The 24,737-nt window shown below is 43.2% G+C and overlaps 1 protein-coding gene across 4 annotated transcripts in view; it reads right to left on the reverse strand.

Moving 5' to 3' along the window:
- Positions 1 to 24,737, reverse strand: part of TAOK3 (TAO kinase 3) — an 82,044-nt gene that overhangs the window by 35,376 nt on the left and 21,931 nt on the right. For all 4 annotated transcript variants that reach the window (XM_027470278.3, XM_027470275.3, XM_027470277.3 and 1 more), the window contains 7 exons: positions 13,036 to 13,134; positions 11,598 to 11,807; positions 6,738 to 6,809; positions 5,645 to 5,746; positions 5,138 to 5,183; positions 4,142 to 4,238; positions 488 to 601 (listed from right to left, as the gene is read on the reverse strand). In XM_027470278.3, coding sequence (XP_027326079.1) covers positions 488 to 601; positions 4,142 to 4,238; positions 5,138 to 5,183; positions 5,645 to 5,746; positions 6,738 to 6,809; positions 11,598 to 11,717 — 551 coding nt within the window. In that variant the 5' untranslated portion in view covers positions 11,718 to 11,807; positions 13,036 to 13,134. The remainder of the gene's footprint in view (positions 1 to 487; positions 602 to 4,141; positions 4,239 to 5,137; positions 5,184 to 5,644; positions 5,747 to 6,737; positions 6,810 to 11,597; positions 11,808 to 13,035; positions 13,135 to 24,737) is intronic.

Below are 24,737 nucleotides of genomic sequence, written 5' to 3' on the forward strand. Positions count from 1 at the left end.
TTCAGAGGTTGGGCGATAGGTGACCTCCCAGAAATGCCTGGGAGGTCTGCCACAAAGTGGAGTGTAAAGCTATGCTGGCCCACTATGTTAGGAATGCTAAGCAACTCAAGTGACCCTTAAGCATGTCTCTTCAAAAGAGAATCTAAGTAGCTGCGTGGCTTCCAGTCTGCAGAGCTGGATTAAGAAACTTCCCTTTCTCCATGCGTTTGCCTTAGTTCCACTACCTATGGCAAATGTTAATAATTTTTAAGCCAATGGTATTATAGAAGTCAAAACATTAACTTTTAAAGTGCTGTACAATCTACCTCTACTCATGGGCACTGAGAAAGAACCTGTTTCCTGAAGAGCTGGACATGGGAATTGTAAAAACGCTGCTTTGTTAATATAGTTGGCTAATGTAGTTTTTATGCCAGATACTATTTTTAGACTGTGAAATGCTGGAAATGTAAGGCAGCAGTCCCCATGAAGTACCCCATGCTTTACTCACCAGTAAGGCGTTCCCACAAAAGAATTGGCAGGGGAGACTATAGATGCAGACCCAAAATCAGCTAGTTTCACTTGACCTGGTTCTGTTAGAAGAATATTTCCAGCTTTAATATCCCTTTAAAAGAAGAAAAAGAAAAAAAAAAAGCACACTTCTGGTTACAGTAGAATAGCTTTGAAAAATTTACACATAAACAGAACTCTGCTAACCTGTTCTCAAATTAAATATTCAAAAAAAAAAAAAAAAGAGTTGTTTAGAAGCCTGGTATTACAGAAAGCTAGAGAGATCAAATACCTGACTTCATTTGGAACAGAAATCTGACTGCACCCAAAAAGCGTGCTGGGGAATGAAGGACAAGGAGATGGGCCACCACTGCAAGGCTGAGGTCCCAAACTGAGAACAAAGAGAGATTCCCCCTAATACCCAAGATATGACAGACACCAGCAATGTTATTTTAATCTTTCAAATGACCTGGGATCCCTTAACTTCCTGCAAGTCTCAGGTAATTCATACATTACAGAAATTAACAATAATGAAGCTACTGTAATACATATGGCACAAGATAACTTTCAACACCTTTGGCACCATACATTTCTCAACTCCAGCAGTAAGTGGGTTAATTACAAATTAATTGCCAATAAAATGCTAAGAAAGGTTAACTCCATTTGCACGCCTTCTAAGAAACCTGGCAATGGGCCTATACAAAGTTAGAGAAGAATTCACTTGAGTACCATTTACTTCTAATCCCTAGGATTTCTGGCCTGTTATACCTGAACTATTTTTTCTTGCACACATCAGAATAAAAAAGAATTGCTTTAAGACATTCAGGTCTCCTGATACATTGCAGCTGAAAAATCACAACATAGTGAAGTTCCTCGAAACCCTGCACCCCAATAAAGGGAAAGCTGTACACTGGGTGTGCCAGGTTTGACTTCACATAGCAGCAGCTCAGTTAGTTACTTCTGCAAAAGCAGACCCTCAATATACATTGAATACATGTAAGGGATCCATCAGCCAGGCTGGGTATACAGTCTGGAATGTCTCTTTGCTGTCTTATTAAAAAGAAATAATAATAAATCTATAAGTAGAAAACACATCAAGAAAAAAAAAAAGCTTTTCATATCTGGTGTTTGACTGTAGGTCCTTAACATTGAAACCACTTATCGGTACTAGCAGACGTCCAACATAAACAAGTTGGACTTGATGATCTTTGAGGTCTTTTCCCACCTAAATGATTCCACGATTCCAAGTTACTGGGTATTGCCAAACTCACACGTAAGGTGACCATGTGAAAAAGGAAGCTAATTAGATAAATGGGAGGGGCAACAAAGCTACCTTGTGTTTGCTGCATATGCTGAGTTATTGTACAACAGCTGAAGCATGGCAACTTGTGCACCAACCACAAACTGCAGGCCCAGAGGAACAGGCCAGCTGAAAGACTGCTGAAGTTCAGCATGATGCAGACATGGGTGCAATGTTTTATCTCCAAAGGGCAGCACACAGACGGGCAATGCTGGAATAACAAGAGCTGCAGCAACAGGCATGGACCTGCAATGCTTCAGCAACAGAGCTGGGCTCTCAGAACCTCTGTTTCATCGCTCCCAGGACAACACTGCTTCAAAACCAACGTTACAGCATTTTTGGTGCACATGTGCTACTCAGGTAAGTCTTCGTGTTTTGGGTCTATGCATCTGTCACTTCTGCATGAGGACAAGTACCAAACAATGCCTTGTGTGCACAAGAACAAACCCTCAGAAGTCCTTCAGAGACAGCGCAAGTCCTGTCCTCTCTGCTTCGTCTCCATTGCTACCCTCACAGTTCAGCAGGCACCTCAGGTATCAGCTTAGGTATCTGTGCTAGCTTCAGATCACCTCGTGTCTGCAATCTAATGGGATAATCTCACCCTTTGCCACCCCACACAGTGCCACTGGGACAAAGTGCTAAGGGGGAGGCCCAGGGAGCTCAGGATGAGACCAGGGCCTTGCTTTTTCCTGCATCTCCACAAGGTGTCCCCCCATTCCAGGTCACACTCATTTTGCCTTCCTGGCTTTTGGGCAGGGAAACCAAAGTTGTCCCAGCTGCCAGCTTTGGTCCCTCCTCACTGTCATTGCTTCACCTGCCCCACTGCTCCTGTCACTTGCCACTGCAGGGATTTTACACACAGCTCCCGTGTAGCTGGGCACATTGGCTCTCCTCCCTGCTAGACAACACAGCTAGGAAAAGGCAATCTTTCAGCTCTCCTCTTTAAGTTAGAGCATCTATCAGAAAACTAGAGTTCTCCCAATGGTCCTGGGAGAGGTCTTGCCTTCTTCTCTCAGGAATTAAAAGGCAAAATATCCCTTGGTAGAAAACCACTCAGATAGGAAAGACCTGCACGGTACTTAACATTCCTCATGGTCACTCAGCACACTGCAAGAGTGAAACTTTTCCCAGTTTCGAAGAGAAATAACCAGCTCTGTTCATGATATGCAGTAACCACATTAATGGGCAGCTCATACGGAGTAGCTAGGATTCAGCATGTGAAATTGCTGACTTTATACAGCACACTAGTTGTGCCATGTTAAGAAGTCCTAATCACTACCAAAAACTAATTCTCAGTAGAGCCCATACGGGCAGTCATTTACTATAAAAAAAATTTAATGCCCTCTGAATGTGTGTCAAGTTAGTTCAGAACAGGTATTCTTACGCACAAATAAGGGCATATATGTAAAGGGTTGACCAGAAATCATTTTAATTTCATAAGTTGACATTCTAACTTAATATTTTCCTTAGGCCTAATAAAATAACCTTGCGTAGATACACCGCAAATAGTTATTCTATTCTAACAAATGACAAATCATTAAATTCCTTATTGTCTGAGCCTCAAGTATACAATTTTTCTGCCCACAGCTTGTCAGCAGACTGCAGAAAGGCTTTTAACCCCATGACTTTTTTAACCCCATGACTGCTTCACCCTGATGACTTCTTGCTCACATTACCCTAATCTATTTCTCATCCTTTTCACAGCAACTCCATGACATAAAGTACCAGCAGTTTCCAAAATAAGACAAAAACACAAAAAAAGAACATGCAACATTGTTGAAAAATAAGTGAAAAAAATCAGAACTGCTGGAAAGTAAAGATCTAGGAGCTGGTGCCCATGAGCAGCCTGTTATAACATCCTCCTCTGTGTGTTCTTATTTCTCTTAAGTTAGTTTTAGCCTTGAGTTGTGCTTTCATCAGCTGATTTCTGGATGCATAAATTTGATCTGATTTTACTTACTCACATGTAAAAAAAAATAAAATGTCTTAAAAATAGTCTAGCTCTACCACATTGCTTTATTAGGTGAATTTAGGGCGTGTGTTTTCCCATCCATGCTTTCTGCCAACATTCAGGTGCACTTTTTTACCAGGGTCTGCAGAGAACAGTTGCTAACATCAAAGAGAATTCAGCCCTGGAATATAGCTGCATTGAATTATTACAGAAGGAATGTGTTCCTTAACAGCCAGCGGCTTTTATTTATAAATCTACTCTGGCAGGGGTGTACTGACAAGTCCATTAGAGGGAACTTTGGCAGGAAAACCTTTACCAGAGTTGCTTAAACACAATGAAGTGATTTTCAGACTCCAGCCCGGGGAAGATGGAAGGACATCCAACAGCATCGAGCTGTGCCTTACCTATGAATCTTACAGTGAGAGTGCAGGTAGGCCAGCCCCTGCAAGGCACCGTGGGTGATGGCAGCAATCTCCACTTCCTGAAGTGGCTTCTTGTGAACTAAGGAAAAAAAAATCAGGAAAAAAAAACATAAGAAAACAGCAATCTTTTCCTGAGAATGGTTCTAAACAGGAGGAACCTCTTCAATTTTGCAAGCCACGAGGTGAGCACCATCTTCATCATACTAATTTTCCTGTAGCAGCTTTGAGTCTGCATACAGCCTTTGTGTATTTCATGTTAAACATTTTTCTTCACTGTCCTGCTAGGGCCAGCAGTTGCTGCTAACACCAGGCGATGACTGAGTACAGCTTGCCAAATCTATGTGAAATACAACTTCAGTCCTTAGCAAGGAAAACTTCCACTTTTTTTTTTCCCAGAGCAAAACCACAGGAAAATGAGGAATACTAAGTACAAAGTGATGCCCAGAATCACCTTCTCTAGATCCCTGGATTTGACCAGCATGCCCCTGTCTGATTCTATCTTAGATAGAAAATATACAGCCCACAAAGAGTAATAGTTTTTGCAAAGTATGGCTTAGATTCCCCATTCCTCTGTAGGTGCTGTGGCTTTAGTTTTCAGGTGATACTAGTCTCTTGTTTTATAGAGCTATCTGTGACCATTCCTACGAACTGCAAGGCAGGGACAAAGGTGATCTCTACAGGTTTTTATTACGGATACTCAGATAACAGGCAGCCTGCTTCAATCAAAGCAGAAACCACAGGAATAGCTGTACCTTCCTTTTACAACATACCTGCCAACTATATGCAGCACTGGCTTTCTGGGAAAATCTCAGCTTACCCTTAGTACCACGAACACAGGCATTCTAGCTACAGAACGCAGTAGTATAGACAGACTGCCTCTGCCATCTGTAAAATACCAGGTTGTGAGAAAACAGCCTCCCACTGTACTCAGAAGGGACACTAGAGAAAAGAAAATCAAAGACTATGGTTCTAACTCACCTTCTAGCAAATCAGAAGCTGATCCTAAACAGTACTCCATAACCAACTGCAAGAAAAAAGCATGCTTTTAAATATGATATGCACTCCTCCAACAAATAATTACTACTTGGATGGCTGAGAAACAACAGAAGTAAAACCTGAAGTTTTAAGAAATGTAATCAGCAATCAACGAAATAAAACGCTCCAAATAAATTCCAGCAACATCAGACATCCTGATTTGTTGCAAAGAAGGTTCAGGTACTGGAAAGCTGTGGGGACAGTATCTAGAAGATGTTCCATAATTATTGTTTAACCTCCTTGAATATAGAGGCCTGCCAAAGAGAGGTGGGGATCTCTTCCAATATCCTAAATATCCATTTCTTTTAAATTACCAGGGAACTTTTTTTTTTTTAGAAGAAGAAAGGAACTATAGGTGGCATGGGATGAATACTGCTGCACGTACTGGATGCCTGGTTGTCATACCACAAGCTATCTGCACAAAAAGACCCCGAGCACTGTGCCACTCACCCATGCAGTATGCTCTTTCAGGTAACAGCCCTTATACTCTATGGTGTTGGGGTGCTTCAGCTGTTGTAAAAACTTGACTTCTTTAATGATATCCTGCCATTTCTAATAAAAACAAAGGAAAAAGATATGAGTACACTTCCCCACTTAATCCCCCTAAATGCTTTCATACACCACAGACTACAGTACAGTCTGAAAAGCATCCATAATACAATTTTATGATGTGAAGAAGACAAGAGCTGTAGCTTCAAAAGCACAACTTTACTGAAGTTTTGGGGTAGCCACTGTTGCAGTAAGACACATTTAGCTTGAGGACAGCCAAAAACTGTATTTTTTTTCTCTTTTTATCTGCAATGCATTTTACTTGAAGCACTGTTACTGTTAAAATTAACTGCCCTGTGGTCTGAAACTCAGTAACAAACCCACCTGCCCCCAAACAGCTACAGCACATGCTACAGAGTGGTTTGCTTCCTTCTGTACTGCAGCACAAGGCCACTGACATTTGGAAGACCTCTGGAACAGTTACAGACAGCACATGCAGAAGACCGACAGGTAAGTAAGGAAAAATTAATTACGAACATCCCCTTTGGCCTGAAAAAACATGTTGTCTACTGCATGTCAACCTGATGTGCTTGGGTTCTCTGTTTGAATCAAGACACCACAACAGGAACAAATAAGAGCAATTAACAAGCAACCATTGAAGTTAGACTGATACTCTGAATATGATGTCTATGCCATTTTGTACTGTAGGTCCCGAGAAGTGTTTCAGGTCAGCTATACATTTCACTTGACACCTCAAAGAGTTGCGGTTTATGGTTTCAGTAGCCCAGGTGCTCTTACTGCCCTTAGTACAGAATGCTTCTAGGCTGGTTATTTCTCAATTCCCATTCACTTCCTTAAACTGAACTATTTGTCAAAATTTGCATAAACTCATTTTCCCTCTACAAATCTCCATGCTTCCTATGGACGTGAGCAACAGCTACAGCATTAGAAAGCTGGCCCGCCAGCGTCAAATGAAATACTCAGCTAATTCCCCTGACCAGACTTACATTATGTTGTACCAGCCTTTGCATCAGAATTGGCTTCACCATCTTACCTCGTTCGTTTGCTTCCCACTGTAGGACATTTTCTTGACTGCCACCACCTCATTAGTGTGGGAATTTGTAGCCTGGAGGAGGAAAAAAATAAATTAGAAAAAAAAATCATTTTTAAATCCTCCCCATGGAGTGAGCCGTGCCTTTAGCAAACACAGACTTTCTTCTCCTATATCACATCCTGGAAAGCTCCTACACTTCAGAGACACCTGCCTTGTGATAAGATTTATGAGACAGCTATTTTAGCACTCTTTTCTGGCATTATTTATCTATCCACAATCACAGTCCCTCCCTCAGCCCTTACTACACTTGCTACCTCTCTACTGATACACAGAACAAGGTCCAGTATCTCAGTGAGAATGCATAAAATAGTTTCATCGGAATTGCTGTAAAAGCAGCGTTCAATTAGCTTGCTCCTCTAATCAGCATTTTCTCTGATTCACTGTTTTTGGTCCACTTATTTCCAATATTAAGGCAAAGGCTGTATTGTGATTTTTCATCACATCATCTTAGGACAATGTCTGTGTGCCTTATATGCATTGCTGTAGGGAAAAAAAAAAAACACAACTAGTTTTGGTTCTGAAAATCAGTCAAAAAAGATAGACGGGTCCAGGCTGCTTTTGTCAAGTTTCATTTAATATTGGGCTTTTTTTCAAACCTTTATTCTTCAAAAGACTGATTAATCTAGTTTTACACCATTAAAGCAGAGAGGCTGTGACTTTCCTACGGTTCAAAACACGTTGATGAGGCACAGACCTCCTCCCAGATATTACCATTGGGGTTGTTAGAAAGCAAGTTATTTTGGTTTCCCTGTGCTGTTACAAAAAGATCAAGTTTTCAGGAATGAATTTGTAGTAACAAAAGGAATGTCATTCACTTCGCTTATGAAACTGGGTCACCAAACGTAGGCGATCTGCACACAGTTGTTCTCTTCGCTGCTGGTGGTTGAGCAGATGTCAAATCATGGAGCCATGCTATTCATAGAAATGCAAACCACCTTATCTGAAAAACCACCGTGGAATCAAGCTTAAAAGCAGACCAGAAAAAAAATCAGGACATTTACATTTTCAACAAAATTTGCCAGGCCCCAAACTTCACCCATTTTAATGCAAAAAAAGCAGATCTTCAAACAGATCTTCAGAGAGCTGACATCTAACTCAGACTTCTCAACCAGACTGACAGACTTGCTTCCTGCCCAGAGTATAAGCAGGAAAAAAAATACAAAGCCGCTGTATTTGCTTGCAATCTGCTCATTTGATTCCTGCATGGAAAGCACTGTTATCCCAAGAAGCTTTCTCGTTGGGCAAGTGGTCACAGCAGTAACATCTCATACAAGTTTTCCAGTTCTGTCCACACCAAGTCTTCTATCTTTAAAATTTAAGCCCCCATTCTTTATTTTTGCTTTCTTCATTAAATAGCTTAGCTTCGAGTTGAAAGCCAATCCTTGCAAACAGTAAGTCAGGCTAGGAGATGATGCTCAGTATTTGGGGGGAATAGAACATAAATAACAAGTGTCCTTGAACCGCAGGTGATCGTTATTGTTGCAATCTCGTATCAACGCAGTACTGGGGAGGCTCGGGAAAACACTCAACAGAATTGGATGTGTCGCATCTGATTGTAAATTTAAAAAGTTGTGTCAAAGGAAGAAATGAGACATTGGAAGATTCTGTCTTACAGATTAGCTACTCGTTTAATATTTTATTATCAGAGCCATCAGATCCAAGTTGGACAATGAGCATTATTCAGTCAGCAAAATCTTGCTTTTTTGGAATACGTATGACACAGGGACGTCATACAGGATGACCAGAGGCCATGAACTCAGTTTTAGAAAGAGCTCTGCTTGCCTGGAGTGGCACTGCCCTCATTTCTGCATGTTAAGGATGGAACATCTTAAGGTTTTAATCCTAAGAGTTGCTGAAATCCCAGCACCTCTAACCACTTACAATTTTGAGGACAAAAACCCTGTGTCAGTTAAAAGCTTAGAATACAATCAAAGCTAAATGTGGTAAATCCTCATTTCCACTGCTCGCACGGATGAGTACTATACTCCCAAGCAATGCATTAATCAAAGACATTTCACGATGCTCACAGTGACTTCAAAGAAAAATGATGTTGGGTGAACCACAAGAGCCCAGGAATTACTAAAGGGAGCTGACACACTTAGACTCGACTCTTCCCAGCACACACACTTCATCAAATGGGTTAGAGAAAACATAATACAAGTAACTTCTGGGGAAGGCAAAACCCTTCCTAAGCACTCATCGTCCTGCTCCAGCACATAAAAGATCTCAAGAGTATTTTACTCAAACAGATGAGTTCCTGCTGGTGTTCTAAACAAATTTCCAAATACTTCTGTCTGCCACTAACTCCAAATATCTTCACATAGCATACACTCTCGCATCAGCCACAACTTTGTGCTGCAGGGTACAACTGCCCCATTAAGCTGTCGCCACGTTCCCTTTGTTGTGGACCAAGTTGCTGCTCTAAGCAGCATTTCTTTCTAGCAAGAAAAAAAGTTTCTTTTCTTAAGTTAACTTGCCAAGCATTGGTAATCATATATTGGGCAAACAAAATCACCAGTTCTCCAAGTTACACCCCCAAATCCTCTATTAACTTTATTCAGTTGCCATTTTCTGAATGGGAAAACACATGAGCCCAGGACAACATATCTGAGCAGCACTCCCTTCTTTCTTTTCTTGATTAGACCTGGCATGAATATTCCTCTACCACCCCACCACCCCTTTATTTTTTAATAGGTAAAAGGTTTCTTATCTTTTTAAAACACATGCTCACAGAACCGTAGTAGGCTTGAGGATGCCAAACACCATGGACACGTTGGGGTATAAAGTATTTAGTTCTGTTTGGGAAGAGGCACTGAACTGCATAACAACCAAACGCAATCTTTAGAAATATTGTGACCAGTCAAGGAGGAACCTGACCCTTGGTGTATTTTAGGACTTTTCCCTCTTCTTTAGATGATTTAGGAAGCCCTGTTCCTCCAAAGATGTTTGACCTGTTCTCCCTTTCTGATACCAAGGACATCAGAACCCCTGGAAACACTGCCACGATGATGTGAGATCTTATTTGATGTGAAATTATTCCCAAACCCTGCCTCATTCCAAGGCGAAGAAAGATATCAGACAGGCTGCAAGAACACAGACCCCAAGGAATGATTTGCTGTATGCTCAGTGCTCCATGCAACAGGGAAGAAAGTCTCAAAGAGTGGCCAAGAAGAGTAGATACATCACAGAAAAGAGGTGATGCATCTGTCTACACTCACTGTGTTACTACAGTAACTTTACTGCAAACATGCCTTCCATCGCCATCAAGCTTGGAGGAGGAAGATGCTGCCAGGTCACTGCAAGAAGCTGCAGGCTGGCTACGCTCTCGAAAGCACAGACCAGGTGAAGCATAGATGGAAAAGGAGGAAGAGAAGCTCTGCAGAATCACAAAAATCTGCCTAACCATGGTGACATCTCTGGTGTAAGCCTCCTTAGTAGCTCTCTAACACTCATCCTCTTTCCCTGGAAGCAAGAGGGCTTTCTGACCACCAGAGCTGAATGATGAAGGCAGCGCCGTCACTACTTCATCTCTGCCCTAAAGCACATCACACATCCTTTTCCTCTTCTGTGAGATACATTGAGCAGGACCTCCCTACTTCCACCTTAAAAAAAATCCTGCTCTTCTTATGGAGAGGATCAACGTGTATTGTAAATTTTACAAACTCATCATCTTATACATTGACTATTATTCTTCCACCTACCTGGCACTTAACCCAACACCTAAAACTGTCCCACTGCTGATGATCCCCATGGCAGAAAACCTCTTCGGTTCCACCAGTAGCTCCACTGCTGCACAGAACAATGAATGCCGGATTGGAGTGCTTGCAGATCACTCATGCTAGCTACTGTCAGCATTGCAGGTGTAAGAGAGCTTATCTGAATACTTCAGTGTCTGATATTCAAAAATCTCAGCTCTGGTGTGCTTGATCTTCTGGAGTGGCAAGACATACTACCACGTAACGTAAATTTATCTTGGAATGATTTTTTGATACTGAATTCTATTTTAGCTTCACTGATAGTGACTACATTATAATTATTTCCAAATCCAGTATTTTCAGTTTGGCTTTGTTTGATCCTAATTGGATTCTTCTCACTTTCCAGATGAAATTCTCTCAACTATCAGTTAACGCTACCTCCCTTCCCTCTTGAATTCCCATCCCCCCTGACTTTCCCTTTGCTTTTGCCATGAAAGCATTTGCTATTGGAGATAGTATGGTATGTGATAAACGAGAGCAAAAGGAAGATGACAAAGCAAAACAGTATTTCAAAGGTATCTCTAACTCCTAAATTATCAGGAATCATTCAAAAGCCTGAAAGCAATTTGATGCGACTTCCACAGTATCTTTATTCAAACCACCACAAAGCCAATTCATTAACAAAAATAGCTTTTAACTCCAAAAGCATGTTGAATCATTAATTCACTAGATCTATTAATTTGCAATAATTTACAAGCTTATGAGCACCAAGTAGATTATCTTGAAATTCCAGTTTGGCAAATTAATTTCCAACTGCTTCAATTCAACTTTCAGCATCTAACAGCACCAGATACCATGTACTTAACCTGTGTGATTGGGTATGTTATTAAGTCTATAGTCGACTGCTTCTCTAAATACAGCTGGAACAGCAAAGAGCTCAGGAGCGCTCTGGAGACACTTATTTCCACGATGTGCTATGCTAAAGCTAACAAACACAAAACACTAAGAGCTGAAAGCATGCCCACTTTTACAAATGCTGAGAATCTGCAAAATACCAGATAAATCGGTTTCATTTCTCAAAAAGGAGGTAAAGAACTGTACTTACAAAGTAAACTGCTCCGAAACTTCCATGTCCGATTTCATGTAAACCCACAAATATTTCTTCAGGATCATCTTTGTAGAAGAGGTCAGCTATTTCTGGGTCCTTTGGCACCCCTTTGCGCATGTTGACCAGTTTATGAACTAGCTCGCGCTTTCAATTCCCAATCAATTTCTTCCTTCATCGACAACGTAGTTTGTAGACAGCATTCAGCACCTGGTGAGAAAGTTCATCTTTTATCTGCTTCCCTTACACAGGTTTCAGTCCTCCCTTCTCTGACAGCAAAATAAGAGGAAACACTTTCAGGAGCAATAGACTTCACTATTATTTCCTTCAGCAATTTCTTTTTAATTATTAGTCCAATTTAGATTTAGAGATTAAAAAGCATTCAGAGTACAACGGCCCTTTATCTCACACAGGAAGCAAGTGCTGCAGCTACACTAAGGTCCACTTGAAGACAAAAGTCCTGTTGCTACGCAAAACATCCTGTGATATGAGTTTGTTATTCTCCGTGCTGGTCTCCAAATGTGTCACTTTTTCAACTCTTACCATTGTTCCTCCTACTTTTCTCTGCTGTTTGTTTGCTTTGTTTCTCTACTCCCACTTGCCAGCTGGTGCTAATAGAAAAGTTCTCTTCCATGCCACAGAAACACTTCACAATCATATGAGTGCGGGGTTTGTTGTTTTTATTTTATCTTTTAGTGCTCTAGGACAGCTAGGGCTATTGGGTTTTGATAACTCCCATCACAAAACCGCTTTTGAAAAATCCTGGAGTCCATCAGGTAAGGCAGGTATTTGCTTTCTTACCATCTTTCTGTAGAACAAGCAGATAGCATGGAACGGAGGTGCACTTCAAGGAAGATTTTAAATATCCATCCCAAACCTTTTATTTAAACAAAACACTACAAAGCTTTGCCTTTGTCATCTAAACATCCTGAAAAGTTTGCATTGGTTCACAGACACTGGCGTACAAAGGCATGACGGATGCCTCTACCCACATGCCTTTGAATTCTGAAGCCCAGCAGATTATCTGCAGATGAGTCAACTGGAGCAGCTTCTAACAAGTCTGGAGCAAGCCTCAAAATTCTATTTCCACATATGTAGCTCAGCACCTAGTTTATTGATACCACATCTCTGTGCCTAAAACAAAAAAGCTTCTGAAAATAAACACCAAAACGTTCAGCCTACCTTATGTTATAAATCAGTGTAGCATTTGAAGAGAGACTGGCTGAAATGTAGCAACCAGATAAAATTAAAACTAAAACACACATTAAAGGCTTCAGAAGATTTCTGACTGCAAGCAGCATCCAGATAGAGCAATGATGAAAGAGAGCATAATTTTGGTCTGAGGCTGAGACAGTCTCCTTGGCTCAGGATGACAAGTAATGGAGCAAGAAGCACAATGAATTGTGGCTCATTAGGGGAGCGCTGAGGTGAAGCATACCTGGGTAACTGTGGCACAAAGCATGCTCTGTGGCTCAGATTCCTTTCAGCAGCATCGTTGTGTGCTCTTGTCTCCCCAAATTCTACGCGCTCTGATATCCTACAAAGGAGAACAAGTTTTATTATTTAGAAAAAATATTCTGGTATCTTCTAATACATGAAACATTACATCTCAAGAAATCCACCACCTGTCCAAGGATCACTTGAAAGTGCAATTAAGGAGGGTGCTGGCTATAAATGTTAGTGATTTCTCTTTGAGTGAAGGTGCTCCCTTTCTATCTTCTGTAACCATTGGGCTTGCTCCACACCATAGAACAGGACACCAGGAAAAGATGTTAACGCCAAATTGTTTGACTTTTATAAAGGCTCTTAAGCTTGTTCGGAAGCCTGCTGTCACACCACGCTTTTTAGATCACCTACAAAAAGGACACAGCTCACAAAGCTAAGGCTGGTATTTAGCTCAGCTCATTGCACCTGACTTACAAAACCTCAAAAGAAGGTACTTGACATTAATAAGTCAAACATTGTCACACTCCACTGAGAAGAGAACGAGCAATTAAAAGACAAAAAAAGGAGGGCAAGCAGTTAAACCCATCAGTGCAAATCAGGTCATAGAGCACGCACTGAGTGCAGCCACCCCTTCCTACCAGTGCCACAGCACCCATCCTCTTGGGGGGTGAAACACACCGAGGGCTTGAAATCTACCTGCCCTCATATGCATACAGCTGTATCACCAAAATCTGAATTAATGTACACCTGAATTAATGCTTAACAAGCTAACTCATCTTCTCATTTATTAGGAAAAAGCCATCTGCACAGAAGTCTTCCTGCTGAGGAGCTTCAGAAAGAGGATTGCCAATGTTTTAGCCTGCCTGCGATATTTTAGTTAAAACATATATCTCAGGAACAAGCTGATGACAGAAGCCAGATGAATGAAATGAGCATTCATTCTCAGCTGACTGGCCTCACCCAAAGGTCCTGTATTTACTACATGCCTGCAGACAGGGGCAAAGAATGCAGCATTTCAGGTCGGGCATTCTTCAGGCAAGTGAAAAACCCATTTGGCTTTAGAACAATACAAACAAACGGAGGAAGAAGACATTTATCCATCTCTAATCATATGAACTGTGCAAAAACCAAAATCAGCGCAGCTCTAATATACAAGAATAAATTGGTATTTAAAATGGGAAATTAAATGTTGATATTTAAAGTTAAGCTCTAAGTAACAATGTCACTCTCTATACAGGACTGACATATGTATCGATGCTGTACAATACCCAAGCGTTCTCAGCAGGACGATTATTTTCTGGTAATGATTATCAGAAAAGCCAGGGATGGGAAGCATATCGGGAGCAACCCAAGCCCTGTTGACGTGCACGGATCAGCAGTGCTCCACGCTGTCCGACAACCCCTGCAGGGCCTCGTGGAGCAGGTGCTGGTAGCCCTGCACACGGCTGCTCGGTGGCGCAGGCTGTGCTGTCTCATGCTTCAATTGCCTACGTCAGGAAAGGTACAAATCACACCGCTTTGCAGTAAGCTGGCAAAGTCACATTCTTAATATTAAAGCTCCCTTCCAGAAACGGAAAGATTGAAATAAGGATAGTTTGAACTGGCTGGCTCGATTCTTCAGAGCGCAATGGCAGCTGAATGCCATCAGCAGAAATTACTCAAGTTCAAGGTATCATCAACTGAAGCAAGCTGTTTCAGTTACCGATGTAATTAATGCATCAAGAAACAACTTAGTGTAAGCCTGGTATCTGCTCTTCATCCTTCAAAAAGTGCACCACAATCTGCATTTGAGACTGCATGTTCCAAAGCCCTCAACTGAAAATAGCATTAATCATATGGGCAATGACTTATGGATGTGACAAGTGACTCAAGATTTTCAGAGTGTGTGAGAACAGCATTTGGTTCAGATAAGGCCATTTGGAGATGCCTCAAACTGCCTACCTAGAAATTAAAGCTCTCAATCAACAGTAACGGGTGAGAATCTCAGCCTTGGAGGACAAACTGCTCGCGCTCCATTTCTGAAATACCCTAAGCAGCTAGAAAGAAATGAATTCTTCAGAGTAAATTTAACATAAGGAATCATACTAAGAAAATAAGTGAAAGGTCCTCTATGAAAAAACTCTCTAAAGAAAGTTATTGAACACATTATGACTGCTCTGCTGATGGCACCTGGATTAAATTCTTCATTGAGGATCAGAAGGAAAAAAACAGGAAATATCCTACAGCTGCACAGTTTGTCATTGTGCAATGCTTTGGCGACATCGAGGCATTCGGCTTTAGAATACCAGTTTAATTAAACCTAGACAAAGTCAATCAGAAATAATCACACCATTCAGTTGGTGTGGATGTTTTACAGAGTACCATCAAGGCCCCAAACCTGAGCAGCTTGCAGTGCCCAGTTAAATCAGAAGAGAAGAAAGGGAAATATTATCAAGATGGTGGAGTTTAAGTATTTAAATAGTCTCCAAGAAGAGTATCTTTTAATTATCTAGCAATACAGGCTAACTTACAATGTTTTTTCAGCACCATTTCATACATACCAATGATGTGACTGCTCAAGATTGCTTGTAAATAGCTGGTCTGCTTACAGGAAAGCTCAGCTCAAGTAAAGCAAAGCTTCCAGATGCACATGCTCACATGATATGAGCATCTTCAAGAGCTAGGCATCTGCTTTGCGATGGCTCCCAGGGAGAAAACTAGTCTCTGTGTTCATTCAAGTAGCCCAGTGTAACGCCCAAGGTAAAGTATTTGATACCAAGTGCGTCTCCTTCAGAATTTCCTGGCAGGGTAATGGAGATGACACACAGGCAGGGTAACAGAGGGAAGATTAGCTGTAGCAACAGAAGACTTACAAATCAGCTTTTATTGTAGTTGTTTCATATCTGAAAGCTGTTCTGGAAAGCAAACTGATATTTAAAGGTCTATAACCTAGAGCAAGGTGCCACGAAGCAGCAGTGGCTCATCCTGTGGACATCTCTGCCCAGACCCCACACAACATTGTGCTACTACAACAAACTTTTTTTTTTTTCCCCAATGGTTTAGAAAAGCAAGGTGTCCCCAGGCACAAGCCGCCCTCCCACTTGGTTAAGCACCCAGCACCGCTTCTGGTTTTCACATATATTTGCACCAAGATTCTCCTGCTACCAGTTATGACCTCTAAGTGCGCTATGAGTAACAGAACAGTCCTTGACCTGAAGATAAATAGAGCAACAAAACACAAACAAAAGTGGTTTTAAGAGTTAAGCTGCCCTTATTTCCAGCTGTTCCATGTTTAAAGCTACAGCCACATAGAAGATGTCATCATACCTGCATGCCAAAGTCTGTAACTGCTGACACACTCTTCAAGACGTTTCTCTATCAAATTATTCATTTACTAAGCAACCTGTAACACGTCCAGCATCCTTAGCTCCCCAGTACATCTAATATTTGCAGCATGGCTTCCAGCCTCCCCAAAATCTCAATTTCAATACCTTAAAAACTCCACGGTCCATATTCAGGAGCAAGCGTACTGCTCGTAAAGCACAGCCTGAATCGTGAAAGCGACTCTTGCTGTGAGACACGTGGGTACAGAAACACATAAAATTAGGTTTAGTTCCCAACACCACCACAGTACTTCCCAAAACAAGGACGAAGTTTTCCACTGCAAGCAGAAAAACAACGTGCAGGAAGCGGGCTGGAGCGGCAGCAGGAGGAGCAGCGCAACGCGGCTCGCCCATTTTTAGGTGGGTATTTTGGGGGGGATAATTTTACACCACAATTCTTGTTCCAAGAATGACAAACACACACAGTCCCCTTCCTTCGATTCAGTCTCTTCCAAAATCTGGAAGACAGCATTAAAGAAATTCTCAAGTGCAAGCACAGCTGGTAAAAACTGTCCTAAATCAGAAATCTGGCCCAAAGCAGGCACACGCTCTGGTTCCACTGCAGTGCTCGCACACACGCACAAGAACACAAACAAAAAGGCTTTTTTGCTGTTTGTCTTTAAAGTACGAGCCATTTTTTCCTTTAATTTCTACTTCAGGCTTATGCCTAAGGCCTCATCCAGTGCTTTAGCAACGAGTTACGCTGACTTTCCCTCACCAATTCCCTGCCCATGGGGATGAGGAGCCTTTGCTTTGCAGCAGGTACTCCAGCTCCTAACACATCCAGGTCCTGAGGCTTTAATTATGCTACGGGTCCCAGCTGCCATAATAGCTGTACAAGGAGAAGAAAAAAAAAAAAAAAAAAGGTTTTCTGGTTCAGCTTAGAGAAAGTGAGTCAATCGCATTGCATGTGCTGGCCTAGCCGTGTTACTTTTACTCTAGCGAAGAATTCAGTTATTTCAAGTCCAGCCTGATCATTTTGAGAAGAAAAGAAACCTCTTGAAAGCCCTATTTTAAGCTTTTCAATGTCATTTCTTTGATAGCTAAGAATACTTCAACTTGTACAACCAATACTACGCAACCGAAAGCGCCACGTGTTCGCCCTAGCATATTAGCTCTTATTTTAATGCGTAAAACACTACGACACATATCTGGTATGCAAGCTGGTTATTTAGAGCCCTCTGACAGTGTACACAACAAGCAGCTGTACGACAGCCTTTGTTTGCTGAAATTCATCACCGATTCCATGCTACGCGGAGCAGATTTCACTCTGGCGAGGAGCAGCCAACCCGCTCCCACATCCAGTCCCAACATTTCTAAGGAGCAAAGTGATCAAATTTGTATGCAATGAGGATGGAAGATACCCAGGGCCCTTGAGCAGCCACAACAGAAGGTTGTGAGTGTTTGGAAGTGTCCTGCAGCTCCCCAGGAGTATGAGGGGGACGAGGACAGCACTAGGCCGCGGCCTGCAGGGACAGCAGCAGCCCCTCAAACACGGCTCCGCTGCTCGGCCTTTGCAAGCGACTGCCCAAAAGACTGAAGGCAGTCACACGCCCCATTTCCATTCACGTTTGCAGGGTGTTTGGAAGAAAGCCCAGCTCCCCTAGAAAGAGATAAGAGGATTTTTCTGTGCCAAGCCTTCAGCTCGGCCATCCACCTCCAGCAGCAGGCTGGCAAGCACAGCCGTGGGCTCAGGGCTCCCCAACGCTTACGTGAGCGTTGGATCACGCCGAGTCAGCCCGTGCTAGTACAGATTACTCACACTAATAAAACAAATGAATCAGTACTTCACTGACAAAGGTGAGCACTGTGCACAGTGGCCCTGGGATATGAAATTAAACTCATAACTTTGTTGTAGATATGTACCTTTAGCGAAGCTTTATTTCCCCCCAGTTACAGGCAGCATTTTTAAAGGACACCTTGTTCCGTTTGCAGTACCTTTATTATTAGTATTTACCTACTAAGAACGAGACAACTGTCCCTGTTATTTAAAAGTAAATCAATAAAAAGAGAAAGGCGGTGGGTTTACAGTCAAGGAACAATTAGCTTTAGGAGCAGGGAAAGCTCCGACAAGTCCGACATCGAGCAGCCACCAGCCTTTCTGAGGAAGCTGCGCCAATTGTGGTCACTATCCTCAAAGGAAAAGTAATTTCTTTTTTATGAATACCATACAGAAAGCACGATAAATATGCTAAAAGTTAGTGATCTTCTAATTTTCCTCAGACATTGCTCTGAACGGGACAGTGGAGGTGAAGGCAGCACCTTCTGCCTTTGAATGGTGGGTTTGGAAAAGCATCACCTTTTTCTCTGCACTTGGTCCAAAGCTCACGACCCGATGAACATTTCCATAAAGACCAGCATTATAAAGTCCTTCTGCAATCTGCGTCACGAAACCCTATCAAATTTTAAGTCCCTGATTACACATGAAGCAGAAGCATTTACAACGCGACCTGCCACATGCACAGTATGGGAACAGCACAAGCAGAAGGAAACGTGGCATCAGGTAGGGCTCAAGCTCAACACTGAGGTGCTTCTTTATAAACAGGTTTCCCAATGCAGCCTGGAAGCAGCACTGCTTTGCTGGTGTCCACAGCAAAGCAATTTTTGGAGGGGTTGAGGGGTTGTTTTTTTGCCTTTCCTCTTTGTTTTTCTCCTCAAGGCACATCTCACAGAATCACAGAATCACAGAATTTCTAGGTTGGAAGAGACCTCAAGATCATCGAGTCCAACCTCTGACCCAGGCAGCCCCTCCCCAATACCCGCACGGCTCAAAATCCAGCAGTGACTTTAAGACATCCACTTCTGACTGTCCTGCTGCAGACTAGAAAAAGGCTTCGTGCTCTGAGCAAGGAAATTTCATCAGTAATTAATCATGGCACCCTTGAAATAACTCAGGGGTACATCTGAAAGGGAGGAAGGATACAGGAATGTTTTAAATCCTAGCACACGTAGGCATCAGACACATATAAATTTCATCAGGTCTTCTCATGAAAGCACCTCTAAAACTTCAGACATGGATCATGAAATTGTGGAAACTGCCTTCCCATTCTCATCAGGCTTTCTGGAGTGTTTTTATCAGGCTCTTCGTCATGTTGCTTACAAGCCAGTGAACTCCAGACAATTACAAATTCATGACTATTATGCTGTGTGTTACTCAGAGGCAAAAATAAGTCATCAAATTTGTTTACGCAGGTCGGAGGAGACACCAGAACACTCAGAGTTTCCTACCTATTAATGGAATGGCTTCCAAAGCTCTACCCATTTTGTGGTTTAGAGCTCCTTTTAGGTATTTTCAAGGAGTTGATGCGTTGACCATCACATAACCAACCCAAAAAAGCCCAGCAGGTGGATAAACCCACAGCCGCAACCCCTCTCGAGCTGTGACGGCAGCACTGTGCCCCCAAGCAGCTCACCATCCACACTCCCAAATGGCTGTTAGAGTTTGGATCACCAAAAAAACACCTTTATTTCAAGATTAGTTGTCATGGTGTCAGCCTAGGTAGCGTGGCTCTGAGCTGTCCCTCGGAGGCCAGCCAGAAACCGGAAAGCAGCGAGGTTTACTAATTGAGGTCAACGTATAATTATGGCGCTACCCAAGGAGAGGCAGCATTGTAGCAGCAGGACGTGTGTACATTTCACTGAAAAGCTTGGGATAACAGCTGGGCAAAAAAATGATTTATTTATAGAAAAACATGACCACAGATAAGAACCTGTAACGTAACAGCATGCTAGTGAGCAAGGTAGCTTTGCCATAACAGTAATTGACTGTGCAGAAGTAGTTTTCCACTAAAAAACCCTGTCGATTCTCTTTTTGCAATAAAATAGAACTCAGATACTGATTTTTCCGGAAGCTAAAGGAGTCGGGAAGTAGAGTCCTTGCCCCAGTAAAACCAGCCATAGCACATGCTCACCGGGATGTGAGCAGCCACTCTGAGGGTCGCGGTACCCCTCGGAGCGTGCAGGGACCCACCGCAAACCCAGTGATGATTTTTTTCCTTGTTTGATGGTGCAGAGGACGGTAACCACGACGCGCTGAATTTAGAACTGCGAATTTTCCATAATCCTAAAGCTCTGTGAGTTTTTATTACGGGCTTACTATTAAAACACCAAACCTCTCCATTCTGGCCCACGGGAGAGCGTTGCATGGCGTGGTGCGTGCTCTTCGTCCTCCCCAGCGAGGAGGCTTGGTGAGGGAGGCTGCGGGACCCCAGCCCCACAATGCTGCCACCCCACCCCACCTGCAGCCCCCAGCCCATTTCCCCAGGGCTCCCAGTCCCGCTGTCCAGCACACACCAGCCCCACACATCCCTCCCTGCGTGCACTTCTCCTTTCACAGCTCTCCTTCCTTCCTGCCTCCCTCCCCTCCGTGCCAGCCAGAGATAACGCTTTAGGAAACAGCCTTTTTGGCTACTTCAGTTTTATCATTTCAGCTCGGTCTGCCCTCAGCGAGTCTGTTCTACTCGAGCACATCCCGCTCCCTTCCTGACCTATTTACAGGCACGGCTGCAACCATTAACATATATAAAAGGCAATTTTTCCACACTCGCATCATTAAAAAATGCCTACATCTGTTTCATCCAGGTGCTCTGCATCTGCTTTGCAAGTGGAATTGAACGTGAAAAAGCTTATTTAGAAAAAGTCCACAAAAATTCAATTACACGTGAGAAACCTATTATTAAAGGAAGACAAATTTAATCTAGCATCTATCAGCCAAGACAGAATCAGTCATTAATATTACATGACTTACCCACTGGCTTCCCAAGTTTATTCTTTTCTAGCACATGCATTTTTAATGGCTAGTAATAAAAAGATACACACAGAAGGAAAAATATGGATGCCTAATGGCCAAAATGTCATCATTACCTAATAATTGTATAGCGGGAGGGAGCAGTTGACCTCTGAAAAAGCACTGGCTGAAAATCTGGAAAGAAACAGAAGGCGCTGTGCTGCCTTTGTCCAGCAGAAAGATGCTTTGCCATACTGGACATCGTGTGTGCTTCAAAAATGATTGTTTTGGGGTTACCGCATCACACCAGCAGCTACAGGTGCACAGGAGGCAGGTGAGGCTCTTCAGGAGGCATCTCCCACCTGACTGGAGGGGGCTGCAAACCCCAAACCTCAGCAGAAAGCAGCGTACCCAAGGCACTCCCTGCAGCACACCGCAGAGCCAGGTCGCACAGGCACGGGCTGGGATGTGGCATGTCCAGCAGCGGCCGTGCCACGCGGTTCTGCTGCCACCTGGAACCCGCCAGGGTGTCCACGTACTTTGTCCCTCGGAGCTTGTGAGGGCAATGCCCTCAGGCTTTACAAAACACAGAAGCTGATAAAAGGAGAAACAAAATAACCCGCTGAAGGTCACCCAGAGAACACAGCAACTCGGAATAAAATCTAGGTTTCTGGATCAGGAAGCAAATGGCGGGGTTTCTCTCTGCATAGGAATAAGAAAAGGCAGCAGGTGATCTGTTTCCTTCTGCTGCTCCACCCAGCACTGATCACAGAAACGCAGAACCACTCGGGTTGGAAAAGACCTCTAAGATCAGAGTCTAACCATTAACCTTGCACTGCCAAGTCTACCGCCAAACCATGTCTCCAGGCACCACAGCTGCATGGCTTTTGAATACTTCCAGGGATGGAAACTGCTTTTCCAGCCCAGAGAACACTAAAAAAATGCCACTTGAGACCCCTACATTTGGAATAAAAGCAAATAGGTGTCATATTCATGAATAAATGTAGGTGTTCCAAGGTGTTCCTTTCTGTATTACCTCACCACCACGAGCAGGAGGGGATTTAGTCATCGCTGAGTGCCCTCGGAGCTGGACAAATGCTGCTGCACTGCCTCCTTCATCCCAACTCCATTCCAAACACTCATCAGGTTCACTAAGCCCTTGGGATGAGATGACAGGTGAAGGAAAAAGCCTTGTCACTTGCCAAAGCCCTCTCCTATCTCACCGGGTTAGGAACCAACCACTGAGCAATGTGAGTGACAAGGCTTGCGCATACCAACAAAAAATGAATGATTTTAGCAGGCATCTCACTCTGCTTCCTGTCCCAAGGCTGCGTCCTCCGTCTGTGCCCGAGGGCGTGGTGCCTGAACCACAGCACTATCAGCAAAAACGCCGGGGGTTGCTCTTCGGCACCGCTGCTCCACTTTGTATTTGGCGAGTTTGGGCCGTGGCTGCTCCGGAGCCTCCAGGGATTCTTCACGGCTTTGTCTATTTTTTGGACCGAATATACAGACGAGTTTTCTCCATCTTCTCAGTTCACGTAAGGAAAAGCACAAACAAACATATAAAAACCATGTGGCAATTACGTTTGAGGGAGAGCTATGCTACAGACCTAGCACCCCAGGAGGAACTTTTACATTGCTGGGGTCACCAAGCCAAATTCACATCTCTCCTGGCACTTCCTGAAGGTAATTCAACACAGAAAAGATACCTTTCACTAACACACGCAAATTTACTTGTCAAAAAAAGCATTTGAGGAAAGGTTGAAAAGGGACTTGCTTTGATCTTTCCCCTCCCTCAATAACTCTACTAAAAACCAAGGCATGCAGGTGCTTTCATGTCAGGACATACAGAAGGCAGGGAACGTTGCTCCACTTCACACGCAGGACAATATGTGTGCTTTTCTCTGAATAAACAGCTCTAGAAGAGGCTCCAGGAAGGCTCTGCATTTGTTTGCTACTCTTCAGAATTCAGAATTCAGAATGTTTGCTACTCTTCAAATCAGGAGGTCAGCTCGGAGAAGAAACTGAGGACACGTCCAATGGTCTGAGGCTTACAAGTTGAGAGAAATACACACGGCATGGTTCACCTCTCGTGCTACACAAACTCATGCATTGTACACAGATTATTTCCAGAAGGGGCGGGACAAAAAATGCCACACTGCCAGGATGAAAGGAGGACGAGTACAGGCACTGGAATAGGTGCAGGAGGCTTTTTCCATCAACTCGTTCCTTCTTTGGGACTTCAAGACACTACAGCAGCTGTTTCCACCGCGGCTTCATTATGCAACGGGCACGCTAACGTGCACGTTCATCCAGATCGGAGGCATCTTGCATCACTAATGCAAGTTTCTGACACCCCCACCCTTCCTGAAACTGATCCAGACCTCCTGCCAAGCCCTGCACCCGATCACAACCCAGAAACACTGCGGTACGGCCCCGGGAGTTCACACTCCCCAGGCTGAAGTTTAGGCTTCAGGAGCACAGTTCTGCAGCAAGTCAAGGAGTTTTGGCTAATTCAGATAAAAACTTACCTTGTAACCCAACTGAATTATATGCCCATCCCTGCCTAATGCTGCTTTGGATACCTCCAGCTGAATCCAGCAAGGCATGAGAAGCACCTAGGACTTTCAGACAGAAATTTATCTGCATTTTGTGAATCGCTCTGAGCAGCCTCTCTCCCCATTATGCCAGCACAGCCGCTCGTACAACTCCACACCACTGCATCCATCAACATGTGTCAAATTTAGGCAACCTGTTTATCCAAATGCAGGGTGTTACGGACCTCATCCTGAAGTCTACGCACAGTTTTCTCTCCATGAGCAGGTTCCTGCCTGGTTATTGAACACTCTGGCAGCTCCCCAGTAGCGTTACAGCTGCACCTTGTTTTCCCGTCATTAGCATACAGTTACCACCTTTTCGCTAATTCAATTTACTTAACTAGTAAGCTAGAAAATAATTGTGTTGTTAATATGTTAGAATATAAGGCTTAAGGATATATTAGTTCTTTCAAAGCCACTGAAGACAGAAATCCTGTGTTCTCACACTCAGACTTGAGAGAAAGCGAGCAAAGCCCACAATGAATGGCATCGGCTTTCAGCCTGTGGTACAACCAGCAGTGATGAAGGGCTCTAACCAGGCAGGAGAGCATGGTGCACATTACACATGCCACCAAAGAAGAAAAAAACTCAATATATTGTCAACCGTATCAATTACAAGTTCCAGAATAAAACTGAAAAAAGTTCAGCTCTAGAAGACGGCTGCACTCAAGTGCTTTGCTTTAGTGAACAGAAATCCTGAGCTAATGCTGAAATTACGTCTTACCATATCACACCATCACTGCTATTGTACAGGAACACAGAGCACCTTAAGGCTTGAATTTCAATACCCACATAACGGATAGAGCCAGGTCTGTGATTTTAGCCTGAAGTCTTATTTTCTTGGGATTTATCAGGTCAAAACTGGCCCTTAGCGCTGCTTTAATGCAGATTTTTGACCTTTAGCAGCTTTAACTGAAACAAAAAAAAATCTAAATGAGAACTGGAGGGGAAAACCATCTGCATCAGCAGGCACTGGAGTCTGACACTGAAGCTGAATGTGCCGCAGGTC

The sequence above is a fragment of the Anas platyrhynchos genome, chromosome 16 (genome assembly GCF_047663525.1).
Source record: "Anas platyrhynchos isolate ZD024472 breed Pekin duck chromosome 16, IASCAAS_PekinDuck_T2T, whole genome shotgun sequence".
NCBI lineage: Eukaryota > Metazoa > Chordata > Aves > Anseriformes > Anatidae > Anas > Anas platyrhynchos.